The sequence below is a fragment of the Gracilinanus agilis genome, chromosome 2 (genome assembly GCF_016433145.1).
Source record: "Gracilinanus agilis isolate LMUSP501 chromosome 2, AgileGrace, whole genome shotgun sequence".
In the NCBI taxonomy this organism is placed as follows: Eukaryota; Metazoa; Chordata; class Mammalia; order Didelphimorphia; family Didelphidae; genus Gracilinanus; species Gracilinanus agilis.
In genome coordinates this window covers 642,631,138-642,652,171 of record NC_058131.1, presented here as the reverse complement: position 1 = coordinate 642,652,171, position 21,034 = coordinate 642,631,138, and the positions used below count along the sequence as shown (strand labels likewise).

The window sequence follows — 21,034 nt, the reverse complement described above, 5'->3', positions numbered from 1 at the left end:
CTCATAGAATTGTTTTAAGGAGAATGCTTCATAATCTATAAAATACAAAATAAATGTCAATACTCTTATATTTTTATTACTGTCATAACTGTTAAGAGACAGAAAACTACTTGTGGTACAGATTCAACTCAAAGATCAAGGCAACTACAGCTAAAAAGTTCAGTTGTGAGTAGAAAGTTTGAAGTTGGGGGAGAGAAGTGATTTGGGCCAGACCATGAATAAAGGCTGATGAGTTAGAGTCTTTCCAACTAGCCTGGCCGTCCATCTATGGAAAGAAATAACTTTTCATAATTGAAAGATAACCAATTCTAAAAATATGAATAGGTGAGTTGAGCCCTTGGGATTGCTTCCTGTTCTGTATACATTTAACTTGTTTAGTCATGCACATTATTTATTATTAAAATTATTTTACATTCATGGTCTTGTGATTGGGTTAACTTAGTTCATTATTAGGCCATGCAAATAAGGCATGATTCTGTTATCTTGTGGGGTGTGGAGCTAAAGTTTTTTCCATCACCATACACATCATACCCTAGTCTTAGCAAGTGAAGGAATTGGATTACAAGGAATGACCATTGTGGAAGTGTATATTGATGGATCAGTATAAAACCCATGTGATCAGTAGTAGTAGTGCTTAGCTTCTGTGTGTAAAAGATATTACATAAATGCTCTGGCACAATATTGACCTTAAAATCATTATTACAGAAGAGCAACTTAAAGAATTTTGGGGCCCATTTAATTTTCTTTCATTTTCATTCCAGAAATGGAAAAATGCTGACTTAAATGGAAAGTTTAAGCTTCCAACAAAGAATGAATTTATTCCTACAAATTTTGAGATCTTACCACTAGAAAAGGAAGCAACATCGTACCCTGCTCTTATTAAGGTAACTATTACAGTTTGTGTCTTATAATTTCAGTGCTGGGTCTGAAAAAAGGGAAAATAATATATATACATATATATAATTTTTTTATGATATCTTGGCATTTGGTGTTGTGTCCTATATAGTGTCTGTAATCCCAGAGGGTGTGAGGAGAACAAATTTGTAATTCAGAGGAAAGGATAGCCAACAGAGCATTTTAACTTCTATGAAGACAGATGAAGAGACCTGAGATGACTTTCTCTGAAGGAGGAAAAAGGTTAAGTTGTAGCAAATACTTTACCAGCATTGTATATAGAAGGGAGTGACTTTATTTTCCATTTGTTCTTGCCCAATAAAAAGAAAGTAAGCTTATGTTTACATTGTAAAAATTATAGGGAAATTTTGTAAAACCCTAGAATTGCCCACTAAGGTCAGTAATTGCATTTCCTGTCATTGAAACATTTTGACATAGGTTTGATTCTCATCTATCTGAAACAAGAATTCTTAACCTGCATTCCATAACCTAAAAATTATAACTATTTAGTCACAATTTATTTTACTTGTAATCCCAGATATTTTATTTTATTCATTTAAAAACATTGTTCTGAGGAGGGAGGAATCCTAGGCTTTAACTAGACAGCCAGAGGTAGGGGTTAGGTGTGCTCTATGACCCAGAAAAAGTTAAGAACCCTTGGTCTAGAGAAACTGCATGAAGTTTGGAGTGGGGTTTCTATGACTCAAAAGTTCTTTCAGTCCTATATGAATTTTTCTCTTTTCTGTGATTTTTTTCCTGAGCTCTCACTTGCTATCTTTTTTGCTGTTGGAATTACTTAGAACTTGGGGATTTAATTTTTCCTTATGAAATTTAACCTTTTTTTTAGCTTTATTCCAATTTAGTCATTTTTAAAAGTTGGGAAACTGAGGCCCTAATCTATAAAATAAAAGGATTGGACTAGGTCAGTAAAGCCCCTTTCTAAGATTCAGAGTCTAATGACCCATGATTTTGATGGGCATAGTAATGTAGAAATTTGTTTTTCATTTGAAGTTATGAACAGGGAGGCAGTTGGTGGCTCTGTGGATTGAGAGCCAGGCCCAGAAAAGGGAGGTGTCCCATATTAAAATCTGGCCTCAGACATTTCCTAGCTGTGTGACTGTGGCAAGTCACTTAACCCCCATTGCCTAGCCCTTTACTTACCACTCTTCTGCCATGGAATCAATACGTGGTATTGATTCTAAGATGGAAGATAAGGGTTTAAAAAAAAAGATTAAGTTATGAACAATTTTTTTCTGTCAGCTAGATTTAGAATCTTAAAAAAAAAGACAAATTAAGCAACATGTTTAAGTATCAAAGTATCAAAGAAAGTGTTTACTCCTCTGCTTTAAAAATAGGCCTTAGGGGCAGCTAGGTGAATCAGTGGATAGAACCATGCCAGCTTGACCAGAGTTCAAATCTGGCCTCAGACACTTCCTAGCTCTGTGACTCTTGGCAGGTCACTTAACCCCCATTGTCTAGCCCTTACTGCTCTTCTGTTTTAGTATATTCCACTCAAAATTATGAGGGAAGGAAGGGTCCTGGATTTAGGGAATTGATGATAGAAATAGACAGGAAGGAGTGGATCCTGGAGAGACTGGGAAGGTAGACTTCTCAGCACTTAATGAGACATGGGGGACAGGGAAGAGTCAGTGATAGCACTGAGGTTCTAAAAAGAGGAAACTGATTAAATGCTAGAGCTTCTGATTAAAATGTGAAATGAAAAGGACAAATTGGTCTGGGGGACAGCTGATCATTTCAGTTATTATTTTAGGGTAAATACAAACAAACTTGTTAAACCTCTATCTTTTTGATGTTTTAGAGTCACTGTAGATGAGCTTTTACCTCTCTTATGCATAAAAGAAATTCAATGCCAACAATTTTGTAGATCTTTAATTAGAGTTCAGTATAGTGTACATATCCTCTACCTCCCAGCCTCTGTTCTTTTCCCCTCCTATCATTGTTATCTATTCCCCAAAGAAGTAACTGTTGACTGAACCCACCCCCCCCACCCCACCCCGCCCCCCGCACTAGATTAGCAAATAGGGTAGGCAGGAATTGCTGACTTAAGTGGCAAACAATAACTGCATGACAGGTTATAAGATTGTGTTTAGGGTGGTTGAACTGAAAGCCATCCAGGAGCATATCTTGGGCTCCTGTCTGGTATGCCTGCTGTCATCCCAGCAATGATGAGGAAAATGGAAAGCTTTAACACAAACTGCCCATCTTTATTGTAACAAAACAATCTGTTTCTTTGTCATAGGATACAGCCATGAGCAAACTCTGGTTTAAACAAGATGACAAATTTTTCTTACCAAAAGCTTGTCTCAACTTTGAATTTTTCAGGTATGTAGTATAACAAATTCATCAACTTTATTTCTTAAGTTTTATTATTCTTTCAGGTTCTAGGACTGCAAATAAAAGGAATTAGTTTTGAGAGGTGCAAGTTGATCTTCAGATAATATAAAGATACTGTTTAGTTGATGTTACTTTCTAGTAAATTTCAGAACAAAAGGATGGGCTGAATTTTCAGCTAAAGTATATACTAGATTTTAGGACAGACTTAAAAGCCTGAGGATTGTGGAGAAGGTTATTATAATTAAAGAAAAAGTGGAGCATTTTCCCAAGTGTAGTAAATAGCCTTGCCTAGAGCCAGACAGATGGACTAAATGATTTCTTTAGACTCTTTTCTTTCTTATAAAATTGTTTATACCAGTGATGGGCAAACTTTTTTTTTTAATAATTTTTATTTTTAGAAAAGTTATCATGATTACATGATTCATGTTCTTACTTTCCCCTTCACCCTCCGACACCCCCCCCCCCCAATAGCTGATGCACATTTCCACAGGTTTTAACATGTGTCATCAATCAAGATAGGCAAACTTTTTAAAGAGGGGGCCAAAGGAAAGGAAATGCTCATCTGTCAGTCTGTTTCTAAGGCAACTCTTTCGAAGTTTCATTGTATTGTATCCTACTCATTGTATTCGTCAGATTAGGAATAATGTCCGGGCAGGATAGAACATTTCAGGGGGCTGCATCTGTCCCACTGGCCGAAGTTTGCCCATCACTGTATACTAAGTGCCGGCCTGTCTTATTCTCATTTAAAAGGAAGGAAAAAGCTTAGTAAAATTTGTAAGTGAATAATTTCTCATTCTGTGTTTCCATTAATCCAAATTGATTATTGTTTTAATTGGGAAGATATTTTTATCACCAGGTTCTGTTACAATAATTTGTCGAGAAACATTTGTTACTGGATTTCATAATTATTGAATTTTTAAAGCAAATAGAAAATTATTCTTATGATTAGAGTGGGCTTAAATACCATCACTGTGGTCACTAGCTTTTTGAATGAAGTGATTTTTATATATATAAATGTATATATACATTATATTTGAAGTAGAAGAACCTGAAATTAATTGTATAGATATGTGATCTCTTGCTGCACTTCTTTTTTTTTTTTTTTTGAAAAGAAAAAAGAATTTTTTAATTAAAAAATGGCTATTTACCTAAAGGTAGTACAAAAGTTATGGTAGTGCAGAAATTATGTTTTGTAGTACAAAATTCATACATGGTTGAGTGCATTAACATTCTCTGGATGCAGATGGTGTTTTCATTGTGAGTCTTTGAGGATTGTCTTGGAGATCACTACAGTACTAAGAATAGCTAAGTCATTCATAAATGACACATTGACTTTTGTGTTAAATTTTGAAGACAATCAAGATTAGTATAAAGCAAATTTTGTATGCTGATCATTTTCACATTAACATTTTTTAACAAAATGAAAAGCTTATAATATTTTGATGGCTAATGATTCACATTTTTCTGTCAAACCTATTGGGAGTTTTTTCTTTTGTATTCTGACAATTGCCCAGCAAAGGAGACCCTCATTATCCATAGAATAAATTGATGATTAATGTATGTATCAAACAGCAAAAATAAAAGGCAGAAGAAAATGGCAATGTATTACTAATTATTTACGTTTCTGTCTATTTAAAGCACCTAACAAATTCATTTGTGGTTTTTAAAACCAGCTACTATTTTTATGTTTTCAAACATGTAGATAACAAGATCAGAAAATCAAAGAGTGTAATATAATCAATATTTAAACAAATGTACTAGAATTTATGCAACCAAGATAATATTTTTCTATTTTAAAGTAGTCCCTTTGGAAAACTATCCATTTTATTCCATTGATAATTGCCATTGGATAAAACCTTTTTAGACTATTTTTGGGATGGGTGACAGAACCTGGGATGTATTTTTTCTTCAGTTTACTCTAAATAATATGTAAGCTTCATTCTTTGAGAATGAATTATATATTTGGAAGGCCATTCCAAGTTGAATGGGATAGACGACAATCTGAACAATTCTGGTTTTGGTCTGAAGTTAGGTGTGACTATAAAGTAGTGACACCTGTACATGTGTGTGGCTCATAAATTGACTCTGAAGACAGTGCTCACAGAAAACTTCCACCACGGATACAGTAATTTATAAATGAAGATAAACTCTAAAGGACAGGGGAATTCAGATCAAAGGCATTGATCAGCATTGGTTCTAGGAGACTGACAGTGCAACACCGCTTTTTTCTTGATGAAGCAGTGATGGATTACAAGTGTGTAATGTTGCCATGCTATGCTCTTGTAGTTATAAATACTGTAACTGATAATTTGCTTATCTAGTACTTTTATTTTTTAGTTATAAATGGAGGATGTTATGAGTAGGGCGATAACTAGGAAGTGATTGCAAAATAAAAAGTATAAGGTAATAAACTTTTTTTAGAACAGTCCCAAAAATGTGAGCAATAACAACTTGATTAGAATAAAGATACAACCTCCCCAGGTTGCAGTTTTGAAAAATAACACTTATTTGAATTTATAAATTCTATTTCCTTTTTGTTGTTACAATTTTAATAGGTATAATTATTTTGTAATAATGCTTAATATAAAAATATTTTTAAATTTCGAACAGAATAAAAATAAATGAGTTTATGCTATAACATAAAGGATATAGATGTGCGTGCTATAAGAAGTGACTTTGTTTTTCATAGGAGTGGATTACTAATAGCTCTAGGAATGTTCCTGAAATGGAGAAAAGGATTCTGTGAGGATTTTAATTACACATAAAAATTGACTCCTGGAAGCAAGAGCCACATTTAATAACCCTCCAAATTCCCTTCTGCCCACTTCTGAGAGTTTTTTCTTTTATTTCAGGGTATTTTTTTCGCCGAAAGCATAGAAAGGAAATTGTCATAAAGAATAACTGAGACTTTGTGTATCTTTTTAAAAATAGCAGAGTGTTAAATTAGTTGTTGTCTATTTTTGATCTGAAATCTGAGAATGACAGTGTAAGCACTTCTTGGGCAATGAATATTTGACTTACTAATCATAAAGCTGAACAGGCCACCACAGCAAGAGCTTCCATTCTTAATGCTGACATCACTCTCACCAGTGGTTTTTCACTTTGTGCCCCTAGAGCAGGGGTGGGCAAACCTATGGCTCTCGAGCCATATCTGGCTCCACCTCTCAACTGGCCAGTCAGGGCAGAGCCCCAGGATGTGCCCCAGGGGGCTCTTCAGCCCCCCCCCCCCCATATTCCAGCGCCTTCCGCCTCCATCCTCCTCCTTCTGCAGGCGTTTATGGCTCTCAGGGCCAAAAAGGTTGCCGACCGATGCCCTAGAGCCTTAAAGGCTCTAGGAATAATCCTTATTCCCACTGTTACTCTTGTGAAGAGTTGCAGGGGAGTCTCTCACTGTTAATACTGTCAGATAAAAGGAGCAAGAGGGAGTTCCTGGCTCAGTGTTGGACCTAGAGGGCTATGGGGAGGTTCAGATTGTATTTCCATTGTCCTAAGTTGGAACTTAGAAAGTGGAAAATGAACAGTTTAAGCAGTGAATTGGTTCTTTAATGCTATTAATACTGTACATAAGTTACATTATAGCTTTTGTGGTTGGGGCCCTAACCACCATTCGCAATATTGTTTTTATGGGATAATGCATATGATATGCAGATGATAACCCAACATCATCTGTTGCTAAACTGGGCAATGCACACACATTTTAATAATGTCTGTGTTTTAGAAGCAAATCTCTATTGAAGAGAAAGGATTTTCTATTTTCTTAAGAATAATTTTGTTGTCTAAATTTTTACCTGTCTTTTAAAGCTTCCTAAGAAATTTATCTTTTTTAAAATTTTATTATTTTTTTTAGAAAAAAATTTTTCAATGGTTACATGATTCATGTTCTTGTTCTCTATCCCCCCACACCCCAGTAGTCGACGCACATTTCCACTGGTTTCTTCCTGTGTTGTTAATCAAGACCTATTTCCATATTATTGATAATTGTTCTAGGGTGGTCATTAAGAGTCTACATTCTAATCGTGTCTGCATCAAACCATGTGTTTCAAACAGTTGTTTTTCTTCTGTGTTTCCACTCCTGTAGTTCTTCCTCTGAATGTAGGTAGCGTTCTTTTCCATAAATCCCTCAGAATTGTCCTGGGTCATTGCATTGCTGCTAGTACAGAAGTCCATTACATTCGATTTTACCATAGCGTATCAGTCTCTGTGTATAATGTTCTCCTGGTTCTGCTCATTTCACTCTGCATCAATTCCTGGAGATCTTTCCAGTTCACATGGAATTTCTCCAATTTATTATTCCTTTGAGCACAATAGTATTCCATAACCAGCATATACCACAATTTGTTCAGCCATTCCCCAATTGACGGGCACATCCTTGTTTTCCATTTTTTTGCCACTACAAAGAGTGCAGCTATAAATTTTTTTGTACATGTCTTTTTCCCTATGGATCTCTTTGGGGTACAAACCCAGCAATGGTATGGCTGGATCAAAGGGCAGGCATTCTTTTAGTGCTCTTTGGGCATAGTTCCAAATTGCCATCCAGAATGCATTAATGTCCCAATTTGGCCACATCCCCTCCAACATTCATTACTCTCCTCTGCTGTCATTTTAGCCAATCTGCTAGGTATGAGGTGGTACTTCAGAGTTGTTTTGATTTGCATTTCTCTAATTATTAGAGATTTAGAACACTTTCTCATGTGTTTATTGATAGTTTTGATTTCTTTATCTGAAAATTGCCTATTCATGTCCCTTGCCCATTTATCGATTGCTCGTGGGTAAGGATGAGCTAACATAATAAAAATGACCATTCTACCCAAATTAAAGTGCCATACCTATCAAACTACCAAGAAACTTTTTTACAAAATTAGAAAAAACTATAACATAGTTCATTTGGAAGAACAAAAGATCAAGGATATCAAGGGAAATAATGAAAAAAAAAACATGAAGGAAGGTGGCCTAGCAGTACCAGATATTAAACTATACTATAAAGCAGTAATCATCAAAACGATATGGTGCTGGCTAAGAGACAGAAGGGGGGAAGGATCAGTGGAATAGACTTGGGGTAAGTGATGCCAGCAAGACAATTATGATAAACCCAAAGAGCCCAACTTTTGGGACAAAAATACACTATTTGACAAAAACTGCTGGGAAAATTGGAAAACAATATGGGAGAAATTAGGTTTAGATCAACATCTCACACCCTACACCAAGATAAATTCAGAGTGGGTGAATGACTTGAATATAAAGAAGTAAACTATTAAGAAAATTAGGTGAACACAGAATAGTATTCTTGTCAGATCTCTGGGAAAGGAAAGATTTTAAAACTAAGCAAAAGTTAGAAAAAATTATAAAATGTAAAACAAATAATTTTGATTACATTTAATTAAAAAGTTTTTGTACAAGAATGCCTACTCTTTGATCCAGCCATACCATTGTTGGGATTGTACCCCAAAGAGATCATAGATAAACAGACTTGCATGAAAATATTTATAGCTGTGCTTTTTGTGGTGGCAAAAAACTGGAAAATGAGGGCATGCCCTTCAATTGGGGAATGGCTGAACAAATTGTGGTATATGCGGGTGATGGAATACTATTGTGCTAAAAGGAATAATAAACTGGAGGAATTCCATGTGAATTGGAAAGACCTCCAGGAATTGATGCAGAGTGAAAGGAACAGAGCCAGAAGAACACTGTACACAGAGACTGATACTCTGTGGTAAAATAGAATGTAATGGGCTGCTGTACTAGCAGCTATGCAATGACCCAGGACAATTCTGAGGGATTTATGGAAAAGAACACTACCCACATTCAGAGGAAGAACAGCAGGAGAGGAAACACAGAAGGAAATCAACTGCTTGAATACATGGGTTGATGAGGACATGATCGGGGATCGAAAGTACCACACCAATGCAACTATCAACAATTTGGAAATAGGTCTTGATTAATGACACATGTTAAAACTAGTAGAAATGCATATCGGCCAGGGGAGGGGGAAGGTCGGGGGGTGAAGGGGAAAGTAAGAGCATAAACCATGTAACCATGGTAACTTTTCTAAAATATAAATATTAATAAATGTTTAAAATAAAAAAAAAGTTTTTGTACAAAAACGATGCAACTAAAATCAGAAGGGTAACCACAAACTGGGAAAAAATCTTTATAATAAAAAACTCTAACAAAGGTCTAATTACTCAAATATACAAGGAGCTAAATCAATTGTACAAAAAATCAAGCCATTCTCCAATTTATCATTTTTGATAAGTGATTTCTTTCTACTTTTTCCTTTTAATTTATGAAAGTATTATGTAATCACATTTTTAATAAGAACAAAGCAGGCACTTAAATTTGGAAGACAACAAAAAAAATCACTGTAGTTTTTCCACTCTTTTAGTGTTTAAACGCTTATTTTAAGTTTGACATCAACACAGATAAAAATTGGCTTTGATATCCAATAGCTGATTGAATTAGAATTCATCTATTTCCATAGAATTAAGTGCCTAGATCATGTTTACTGTTTTCTTCCTCTGCATTATTGGTAATAATTTATAGCATGGTATAATTTATGGCATGGCAAGATGGAGCTCAGAAGCCTGGTTTTGGCTTAAGTTCTACCATCTGAGTGACTTTGGAAAAGCCACTTTATCTTTTTGGGTTTCATTTTTCTACCTTTGTTAAAAGAGGGGAGTTAAAGAGGGTATTAGATGGTTTTTACTTATTTACTCGGTCTTGTGAACAGTCATGTGTTGCAAATTACTCAATGTGAAAATAGTGGGATGGTTTGTTTATGCTAGCATTGGGGGAAAAACTGAAGCAACATATTTAAAGTTCTCAGTTCTCCCATTCAAGTTTGCTTCCTCCAGGACATAGAAAAGTAAAAGATTCCTTTTTCTCCATTGAAGTTTTGTCTTAGTAGGAAACAGTTTCTTTCCCAGCATCCATATAACATCTAACTATATGATCCTCCTCAGAGGAGGGAGCACAGGAAAAGCAGAGTTTTGCAGTGTTTCTTTTTTGGGGGTCAGTTCCACTGCCCATCTGCTCTGTTGCCCCAGTTCCACTGCCCATCTGCTCTGTTGCCATTCAGTAGTTATAAGTGTGGCTCTCCTCCATGGCATTTGGAGGGAATAATTCAGTTTAACATTTTTATTGACTTGGGTGCAGACTTAGTTGACATGTTCATCACAGTTTTGTACAACATAATGCTAGAAGGTGTTACCTAATAAATTAGAACATTGTTGAAATCCAAAAATACCTGAATTGTTCTAGGTTGGAGACTGGCTCTGAGAATAAATATCGAAGCCCTTAGATAAGTTCAAGATGGGGGTGCTGAACTACAACTCAAAATGAGTCCATAACATGGTGTGTCAGCTAATAAAGCTAATGAAATCTTAGGATATCTTACTAGAAGTAGTATCTAAAGCAGTGAAGGTTAAGCTGGTCAGATCACAGTTGTTATTTTGGATTCATGTCTAGATTTTTAGGACAAATGGTAGTACATCTAGAGGAGATGAGACCAGGTTAGGATATTGTGGAAACTCAAAAATTATGCAGCCTAAGAATCCATTAAATTTAGCTTAAAGATTTAATGGGAAAACATTACTTTTAAGCATCTAAAGACTTTTCTTATGGAATAGGAATATTACCATATTCTGATTGGTCCGGACAACAGATATGAGACCTTTGCGGGAAGTGCTATGGAGGCAGTTTCAGCTCAGTAGGAACTTGCTTACAATCAGTGCTGCCCACCCCACATTGGAAAGGGCTGCCTGATGAGATAATGAACTCTCCAGCACTAATGATCTTTAAGCACTGGCCAGATGATGCTTGTCAGAGATGTTGTAGAGTGGTTCTGTCTGTGCCATAGGCATGGACTACCCTTGGATTTCTCTGAGTCTGTCCAAATCCAAGACTGTGTTTCTCATTGATCCATTTACCTTCTCATCCTATTAAGCACAAGCTGAATGGTTCAATATATGTTCTGTGATTCTACCTCTCTACTCAAGAAGACTTATCAAGATTGAATTTTATATGTAGAGAGAGAGATCCTCCACAAAGTAGATGGCTCAACTGTGTGTCTTGAGTTCCATCTAAAAAGGCTGAACCAAACTGGGGAATAATAAACCAGCTCTTTTACTTTGCACATTTTCTTCCAGCCCATTTGCTTATGTGGATCCCTTGCACTGTAACATGGCCTATTTGTACCTTGAGCTACTCAAAGACTCCCTCAACGAGTATGCATATGCAGCAGAGCTCGCTGGCTTGAGCTATGACCTCCAAAATACCATCTATGGGATGTATGTAAGTACCCAGATTCTAGAGCCTTCCACTCATCAACACTATTTTATATTGATTTGATGGAAGCATTTTTGATGGAGGATATAAGTTTATCTTTGACTAATTATATTTTCTCACTTCTTACTTTTTAAGTTCACTCTCATTCTAGGTCTTCAGTGATAATTCTATTCCTGTAAACCAGTTTGTTCTTTTTTTCCCTTCCACCTCTTTAATCAGATCATAAGGTTTTTCTTGTCAGATACAGTTTTAGACTCCCTATCTCTGGTTAGCTTTGTCCATTTTGGTACCAGAAGTCAAAGTTTCCAACAGAAGGGAAATAAAATCCTTCCTATCAGCCTGAAATAAAATGTTCTCTTACATCCTTTTCCTTGAAATCCAGACCAGGAGGCTGCATATTCATACTCTTCAGTCATGTTTCTTCATTATCATGTCACTGCTTGAGGTATCAAAGCATTTCTTTTGTTTTTCTTTTTGTTAGTCGCTACATTTATGCTGATCCTCTCCATTGCAACATGACATACCTGTTTATCAGGTTATTGAAGGATGATTTAAAAGAGTATACATATGCAGCTCACCTCTCAGGTTTGAACTATGGCATTGCATCAGGAATGAATGCAATACTTGTAAGTAAAAAATGGAAGACCAAAAAGACACATGAACAGCGTAAAAGCCTTTTGTTGAGCTTGGGAAAACATTAACCTACTGCATTTCTAAGTGAAATGGTTGTTATTTTTCTCTTTGCATCTTTTCTCATGAATGAGAAATGCAACTACATTTGAAGCATTAATGATCAGTTATCAAGCTCATTGTGTCTAAATGTGTGTGAGCTATCTTCACTTGCATTCTTTGCCTGTTTTAGATTTTTGACATTAATTTATACTAATAAAAGCATGTTACTTTTCCCATGCTTATGGAAAAATTAGCATCTACAAAGGAAAATATAATTGTTTTTAAAAAATTTTTTTAAATATCAGAAAGCCTGTATGCATGAGTGTATTATATTAGCTCTTTGCTTTCCTTGAAAATATATGTGCTATGGCTTTTAAAGTATTACCAGCATAATTAGAGTGTTTCTAGAAAGATCTGGAGCTTTTTTTCTTTAAACTTGTTAAACCTAAAGCATTTTTACCCAGTTTGGCATGCGGTTCATTTATAAGTTAACATTATTTTGGTAGTGTACATTCATCTTCTATAAGATATACTTTATAATTCTGGAGCAGCCTGATATTGATAATCTGCTACATATAATCTTTGGAATTCTTAGCTAAAAGGTCTCTTTATTGCAATGACTTTCTATGCCTTTATCAAATGTTGTCACCAGTTGGCTTGGTTATATAATCTTATGTGATAAAATAGTCCTTTCTCAAAGATCATTCATATTTTAAAGTTCAAAGGCAGCAGGTATAAAGGACATTCATTCCCTTCCCTTCCCCTACCACCATGTTTCCCCCAAGCCCTGGTCCAGCCAAGTCCAGCCTTGTCTATCCTCTACTCTGGCTTAGGAGTTGAGATTTAAGTCATTGCCTGATTCTGCCACTTGGTAACTAGAAGATCTTAGACAAGATACGTTGCCTATTGTAGGATCATAGATTTATAGCTGTCAGGGACCTCAAAGACTAGTCTAACCTTCTGATTTTACAGATGAGCAAACTGAGGTCTAGGGAGGTGCCAAAGGACATCAGGCCCCAACCTCCTCAGGGGTAAAATAAAGGGGTTACAACTAGGCAATTTTTCCCAACTAGCATTTAAAGCAAAAATTATAATTTTAAGTAGAATATGGATAATTCTATTTACTGAGTCTTCTCAAATTCTAGTAATAAAGGATGTTCAACATCAGTACTTCCTTTTCTATTTGGAAGGAAATAGTTTTGTTTCTATCTGATAATCTTTGAATAAGGATTAAGTTGGTTTATCTAGTGTTTTCCTCAGAAGCACCTTGTGAAGTATTTAAGAAAATAAATCAATTGAGATAACATAAAGGTTTGCCCATAGTCACCCAGTCTTGGGGAGTGGCAGAACTAGCATAAGAATAAGAAATTTTGACCCCCAGCATCTCTACTCTCTGCCTTGCTGCTTGGATGTCTGAGTATTTCATGAAGTCACAGAATGATACACATTTAAGCACACAGCCATCCCTACTTCTGAATGAAACATGCCCCAGGAGATGTACATCTCCAAGGGAAATGCCAGAGATCTAGCTCTGGGGTTGTGCCCTAGTGGGGAGTTTAAACAGTCTAAAGTTCCAGTCCTGGCTCTCCTATGGCTGTGTGACCCTGGCTATGTGATCTCTCTTTGAGAGGTTTCTGTCCCAGCAGGAAAATCAGCATTACTGAAAATATAAAGGCAATCAATTAACTCTAGAAATGTGAAGGCATGGCTTAATGGAAGGATCAGTGGATTTGGAATCCTAAGATCTCTGATGGAAACTCTACCTGGCTACTTTGGCTACCTATAGAACCCTGGACAAGTGTCTTCTCTTCCTTGGGCCTTAGTTTCTGCATCTATTAAATGATTGGTTAGACTAATTGATTTCTATGGTCCCTTCAGTCCTAAATTCTATGTGTCTGTGCCTGTATTTGAACCATTGTCTTTTCATATTTGGAAATCAGTTCTAAAACCACCAAATGGAGAGGGCAGGGTTCTGGTAAGAAATGACATATATAAGGTACAGAAGAATATCAGAGCAGCCAATCCCGTGTTTTTCAGAAGTCTATTTGTGTTGTTTTGTTTTTCTCTTGTAAAAGACTTGTGTTAATTAGAACAGTATGATGAAGCACGGCAAATGTCCACTATACTATATATTGCCTTATAAATCTCCCCAATAAAACACTTAAGGCCTTCTCTTCTTCAAAAGGTATTTTTAAAGTTAAAATCTAGAAATAGTCTTAGTTTTCATTGGAAATTTAAATAATAAAAATGTAGTGCTTTACCATCATAATTTCTGACGGTTTCATGTAAATATGTCCATCATGTGTTATGCTCTGGTGGCAGCAACATTTGTTGGAACAATTATGATGGATAAAGATGTTAGGTGTTATTTATTTAATGAATTAAGTGAATCTTTTTTACCCTGCATTTCTTTTTTGTACATTCTCTGTTTTAGAGTTTTCTAAATGTTAAAAGCTGAACTTTGTATGCTTGGAAATCCTTCCTTAATATTTAAGAATTTATAACAACCTGAACTCTTTCTGTAGCTCTCTGTAAAAGGATACAATGACAAGCAGCCTATTTTGCTAAAGAAGATTATTGAGAAAATGGCCACCTTTGAGATTGATGAAAAAAGATTTGAAATTATCAAGGAAGCGGTAAGTTTTCTGTGCTCTCCACTTGAAGTCAGTTTGGTTGAATCCTAGGCAATTGGAAGGAGTAACTGCAGTGTTGTCAGATTGATTCCAAGAGGTGTGGCAGTCAGGAGGCCATAAAGATGCTCTTGGTACTACTTATTAAATGCCAGAGAAGTATTTACTTATGCATAGCAGGAGAGAGTATCACTTAAATCTAAGAAGAGATATCCTTGAGCCATGATAATATGTATTGTGAAAAGATAACTTTTACAAAGATAAAAAATATTTTTTATGACTAATTGATTTGATACATACCTCATCCTTCACACAGTATATGCGATCGCTTAACAACTTTCGAGCTGAACAACCTCACCAGCATGCTATGTATTACCTCCGACTGTTAATGACTGAAGTAGCCTGGACCAAAGATGAATTAAAAGAAGCCCTAGATGGTGAGATTCCTTTCTCCTCTTTAGTCTTAACATTGTGAGTTTTTTTGGTCTGGTGTTACTTCAATAATACACCAGTGGGGGCAGCTAAGGGGGGCTCAGTGGATTGAGAGTCAGGCCCAGAGACAGGAAGACCTGAGTTCAAACCTGGCCTCAGATACTTCCTAGCTGTGTGACCCTGGGCAAGTCACAACTCCCATTGCCTAGGCCTTATCACTCTTCTGCCTTGGAACTGGAACCAATACACAGTATTGATTCTAAGATGGAAAGTAAAGGTTTAAAAAAGCCCCCACATTAGTGACTTGTGGTATCATGACTGCCAGTGCAGAGCATAGCTCCCTGATGACTCAATAGATGGTTTCGTGGCTTGCTGTACCCAAACATATTTGTCATCACTTTCCAGCTAATTGGTAAGGCTCTCTGAACTTAGCTGAGTTATTCCTTGGATGATCAACTTATTGTCCACCACTAGGCCCATATTTAAAGCCTTTCCACCTTAGTAGGATTTCCCAGAGGTCTGTTGTGTGGTCTGGAAAGTAGAGAGGACATCAGTGGAGATTGCCTAACATTATTTGGGTTTGTTACACAGTGGCACTTAAAACATTTAGAGCTCTTACGTCATCACTAAAATCAGCAGTTTATATATTTTTACTCATTGTACAGGACAGTTGAAATTTAATAATGTAGCTATTAGAATCCCAGTTCACAAAGGCTGAAAAATTAAATTTAGGGCTATTCCACATTCAGGTCCTACTGCTCTTTTGAGCCAAATCAGTTATGTAATTTAATTCATGACTATTAGAAAACATTGGTAGAACCTAAAAGTACTTGTCCTATAGGATGGGTGTGTTGGCACTATGTCCTGCCTAATGTGAAGTCTTCAAAGCTATTAAAGTCCTCTTAAAGACCAGAAAGTATACTGAGTGCTAAGTGCCTCTTTTACTTATCTTTTAGGTTTTCTTAAATAATTCAGCTAGAGTCTGGTTTGGTTTGATGTAGTTTTTAAACACTTCTAGACTTTTCTAGATGATGGCCAGGCCTTCCTTTTCTCCTTGGCACCTTTCGTGTGCTTTAGTGAAGGGCTGACCACAAAGGTGTTCAACAATTGGTGAACAACAACCTGTTCAATAACATTAAATTGCTTTCTGAACCCTTTTCATTAGAAAGGAAGTGGGGCATTTCCTTCTTTTTTTTTAATGGCTTCTTTTTCTCCCCCTTTTCTGTGCTTTTTGTTTTTTAACTGTTTCAGCCTCTCCTCAGTAGTACTGCTCTAGCAGTTCATTTTTTTCCTGACCCAATCAGAATAAGTAAAATGACAGTTTTAAAAGGAAAGGAAATATTTTTAATTATTTTATAATAAGAGCTTCCTAATCATATTTATTATAGGAGAGCAGTATTGCACATTAATGTGAAAATTATTTCTTTAGTAAAAAATTCAGGAAATTAAATATTTAAATCTTTTATAACTATAACTTACAAAACTTTGCCTTTATGTGAAAATTGTGAAAACTATTTAATGGAATAGATGACAATGTATTTTTGTTTACATATGATTTATAAATCACATGCTTGTTATTTAGTTATTTGCTAATGTTTTATCTTCCAACACTACCTGAGTGATTGTCACTATTTTGTCAAGTGACTGAATAGATGTTGACCATGATAGAAAAATCAGAATCATTTTTTAACAGAATATAGCATTGTCAAATGACAAGCGAATTTTAAATAAAGTATACATAAAATAGCTACTCTAATAGGCATGAAATAATTCCCTCTAAAAATATACTTTTATGACAGGAATCATTTGAAGCTTTCCTCCCTCTTCTCCAATAAATGGTTTTCTATTCATTCACTTAAACCACCATTTATTTATTTGGTGGTATTTTTTTAAACCCTTAACTTCTGTGTATTGGCTCCTAGGTGGAAGAGTGGCAAGGGTGGGCAACGAGGGCCAAGTGACTTGCCCAGGGTCACACAGCTGGGAAGTGTCTGAGGCCGGATTTTGAACCTAGGACCTCCTGTCTCTAAGCCTGACTCTCAATCCACTGAGCTACCCAGCTGCCCCACCCCCTCCACCCCCCGCCTTTATTTAAAACAACATTTACCTGCAGTATGCAGAGCATCATGCTAGAGATGCAGGGGAAGAATCAAACTTCAAGAAGAATCCACCCCAATTCCTATCTTTTTAGAATTCATAGTCTGGTAGAGGAATGTGATTCACTTGAATATAATTATAATGTGAAATAGTACATGACTAGCATAGTAGAGAGGACAGAGAGAAATATCAAAGTTAAGTGTAAAGACTTCAGGTTTAAAGCTTTCACCAACTTGGCATATTGAGAAAGGTTTTTTTGGGGGGGGGTGGGAGGATAGGAATAGATGAGTTAGTATTAACAGTGAGTTGTAGTGGCTGAAGAGATGTTCCGTGGGTAAAAACAGAGAGGGCACTGAAGGTGTAAGGAACCGTTTTGAGCAAAGGCATAGAGATAGCAAGTCCCAGGATATGTTCAAATTATAGTTATTTGTCCAGTTTGCCTGAGGCAAAGATGTACAGTTACTGTGCCCCAAGCCTTTGTCTTTACTTGAAATTTTCATGTGCTCATACCAGAAAAGCATGTACCAAATCAACAGTCAGAAATTCTTAGTGGCCTGGATGTGGGCTATCTCCATATAGTTTGAGAACATAACTCTTTCAAGCCAAGACTGACCCCTTTTTACACATTCTGATCACAGTTTTCTTCTTATGCCATTTAGTGGAGAAGTTTACTTTCAGTATTAACATCACATTTACTTCTCTCCGTCACCACCACCATTCATCTAGAAATTGTTTTTAGTAGGATTCATTACAGCAGGGTTGGAGAATTTATTTCACTTAAATACTGGCAAATTCAAAGGTGGATGGGTAATTCTTCAAATTATTTTGGGTTTTTATATATTTTAATATTTAACTTTGTTATTGAATTAATGGTATCTTTACATTATAGATGTTACTCTCCCTCGCCTTAAGGCCTTTATACCTCAACTCTTGTCACGGTTACACATTGAAGCCCTTCTTCATGGAAATATCACAAAACAGGTTTGTGGCATTTTTATTATGTCTTTAGGTTTCCTTAGTTCTTTACGGAGCAACTTTGGGTATGGTTTCACTCATACTTACTTTAAAAGTATATTTAAAGGGTTTATGCAGCTCAGGTTTAACTTTGGATTTGAATAAATGGTATAGAAGGAGCTTTCCAAAAGCAGGATTCTGTGATTCTATGATATGGTCAGGCTGTTCTGCTGACCTTAGTCTACTTTATAGAGCTAGTCAAGGGCAGCAGGGGTAGAGTAAATTAAGCTTGCTTAACCAAGGTTCCTCTTCCTTGACTGCTGGGACATTTTAAATATAAAAATCTTAATTCTGAGACTAAACTCCTGCTACATTTCCAGCAAGGTGAACCAACTGGCACCTCCCTAATACCAGAAGGTTACCTCTACTTACTCTATTCAGTCAATTTTATACTCTCTCTTTCTCAAGAGCTACAATTTTTTTAAACCCATACTTATCTTCTGTCTTAGAATCAGTTTTGGTTCCAAGACAGAAGGAGTGGTAAGGGCTAGGCAATGAGGGCTAAGTGACTTGCCCCAGAGTCATGTAGCTAGGAAGTATCTAAGGTCAGGTTCGAACCCAGGACCACCCATCTCTAAGCCTGGCTCTCAATCTACAGAGCCATTAGCCTGCCCCCCAATTTATTGCTGTTAATAACAATAGCTGGTATTTATATAGCACTTTAAGGTTTCTAAAGCATTTTCCCTACTTATCTAATTTGATGCTCATGACAGCTGAGATGTAGGTATTGCAGATATTACTATAATCATTTTACAGATGAAGAATTTCTGAAACTCAGAGAGGTTAAGAGATTTTCCCATAGTCATACAGCTATTAAGTGTCAGTGTACATCTTGGAGTTCAGATCCTGACTTCAGTTCAACTAGGGGTTGCTAGAGATTCAGACAAGTATTAAACTTCCTAGATGGGTGGATTCAATTCTGCTGGTTTCCATACCCCCTTATCACATATTGCTGTTTTCATCTTCAGGTGGCACTGGTTTCATCTTTAAAGGTTAGGTTGAGCTATGTGTTTTTTCCACTGAGATTGAAGTTGAAAGTATCATTTGTTCTAAAACATCTCTAGCTACTTTTTCTTCAACATTTATTCTTTTAAAATATTTATTGATCCCCTATCATGTATAAGGTATTGTTTTATTTTCTGTTTTAACTCTGATCTTAGCGGTGGAATTGTTCAAATCAAGTTAACTGTCATTCTGTCACAATTGGCAATGATGCACTTTCCCCTTTCTCACCGAATCTTCTAGTTTAATCATCCCTTCCCCTTTTTGCTGTGGTCTCTGCTCTGATTCTCTTTTCCCAGCTGTATACATCCCTTTTATGGAATGTCTCTGATTACCAAATACCATAGCAACCCACTAGAGGAATGAGTGAATGCTGGGGCAATCTGACATTGCTTGAATAAGTTTAGAAAAAAGAAATGTTTTACTTTCACTCTTCATTTTGAATGTTATATTAGTGATACTTTTTAAAAAATACCTGACACTTCCCTATTCTTATGACATCTCTGATGACTAGACCCTAACTCATAAAAAAGACATTTAAGCAAAAGAAACTGTCATAAGTGACATGTGACAGTTTATGCAACATTACTCACCTACCAGCCAACACTTCTCTCCTGAGAGAAAACCTTCACATTGGTTTATAATGCTTTCTGGATGATTTGGGTCCATATGGGTGGGGTCCAGTTACTCTGACCCTGCCAGCAATGGAATCTTTGTTTCTTCGATAATAAAAGACTTGACTTTCTCCTTATCCTTACAATTGCACATAGTGAGAACAACAAAGTTTTATGTTAGTTTATAATGACATATGCTTCCACCAAAACTTCACTATATTGAAGAATTTGTGTTTAATAAAAATGCATTTATCGGGGGCAGCTGGGTAGCTCAGTGGAATGAGAGTCAGGCCTAGAGATGGGAGGTCCCACGTTCAAATTTGGCCTCAGCCACTTCTCAGCTGTTTGACCCTGGGCAAGTCACTTGACCCCCATTCCCTACCCTTACCACTCTTCTGCCTTGGAGCCAATACACAGTATTGACTCCAAGACGGAAGGTAAGGGTTAAAAAAATAAATAAATAAAATAAAATCAATTCATCCAGGGATAGGAATACATTTTTATGAATGTTTCCGTTATGAGAACTGGATCGTTTTTCTTTGAATGGTTTGCACCAGAAGAAGAATGCATCAATAGACTCTGATTACTTTTTCAAAGATGTTATATCTGTACCTTTGTACAAAATACAATAATGAATATCTTTCCTCCTAGGCTGCATTAGGAGTTATGCAAATGGTTGAAGACACGCTTATTGAGCATGCTCATACTAAACCTCTCCTTCCAAGTCAGCTGGTACGATACAGAGAAGTCCAGCTCCCTGACAGTAGGTGCCAGTTTTATAATGTGGGAATAGTTTACATTTGCAGGATTCTTTATGTGGATGTTGATGATAAAGGTTCCGTCTGTTCATCTAGATGGGAGGGACTTGCACATGTTATGTGCTTAATAAACATTTTGTTAATTGAGTGGCATTTGAATTAATGTTGGGTTAAGAGTATAGTGCTCTAACATGAATAAACATGCTTACAGAGGGGAGAAACTGAGAGCCTAGATAGAACTCTCCATACACCTGGGAGATTCAGAAGGGAACAGACAAGGACT

The 21,034-nt window shown here is 36.3% G+C and overlaps 1 protein-coding gene across 3 annotated transcripts in view; it reads left to right on the top strand.

Annotated features, from left to right (window-relative positions):
* IDE (insulin degrading enzyme) overlaps positions 1–21,034 on the top strand; it is an 88,762-nt gene that overhangs the window by 53,025 nt on the left and 14,703 nt on the right. For 2 of the 3 annotated variants that reach the window (XM_044665682.1, XM_044665684.1), the window contains 7 exons: positions 762–884; positions 3,155–3,237; positions 11,394–11,538; positions 14,730–14,840; positions 15,151–15,271; positions 18,253–18,344; positions 20,645–20,756. In XM_044665682.1, the coding sequence (XP_044521617.1) occupies positions 762–884; positions 3,155–3,237; positions 11,394–11,538; positions 14,730–14,840; positions 15,151–15,271; positions 18,253–18,344; positions 20,645–20,756 (787 nt within the window). Of the gene's footprint in view, positions 1–761; positions 885–3,154; positions 3,238–11,393; positions 11,539–12,013; positions 12,159–14,729; positions 14,841–15,150; positions 15,272–18,252; positions 18,345–20,644; positions 20,757–21,034 lie in introns of all 3 variants that reach the window. The other variant, XM_044665683.1, reaches the window with a different exon arrangement.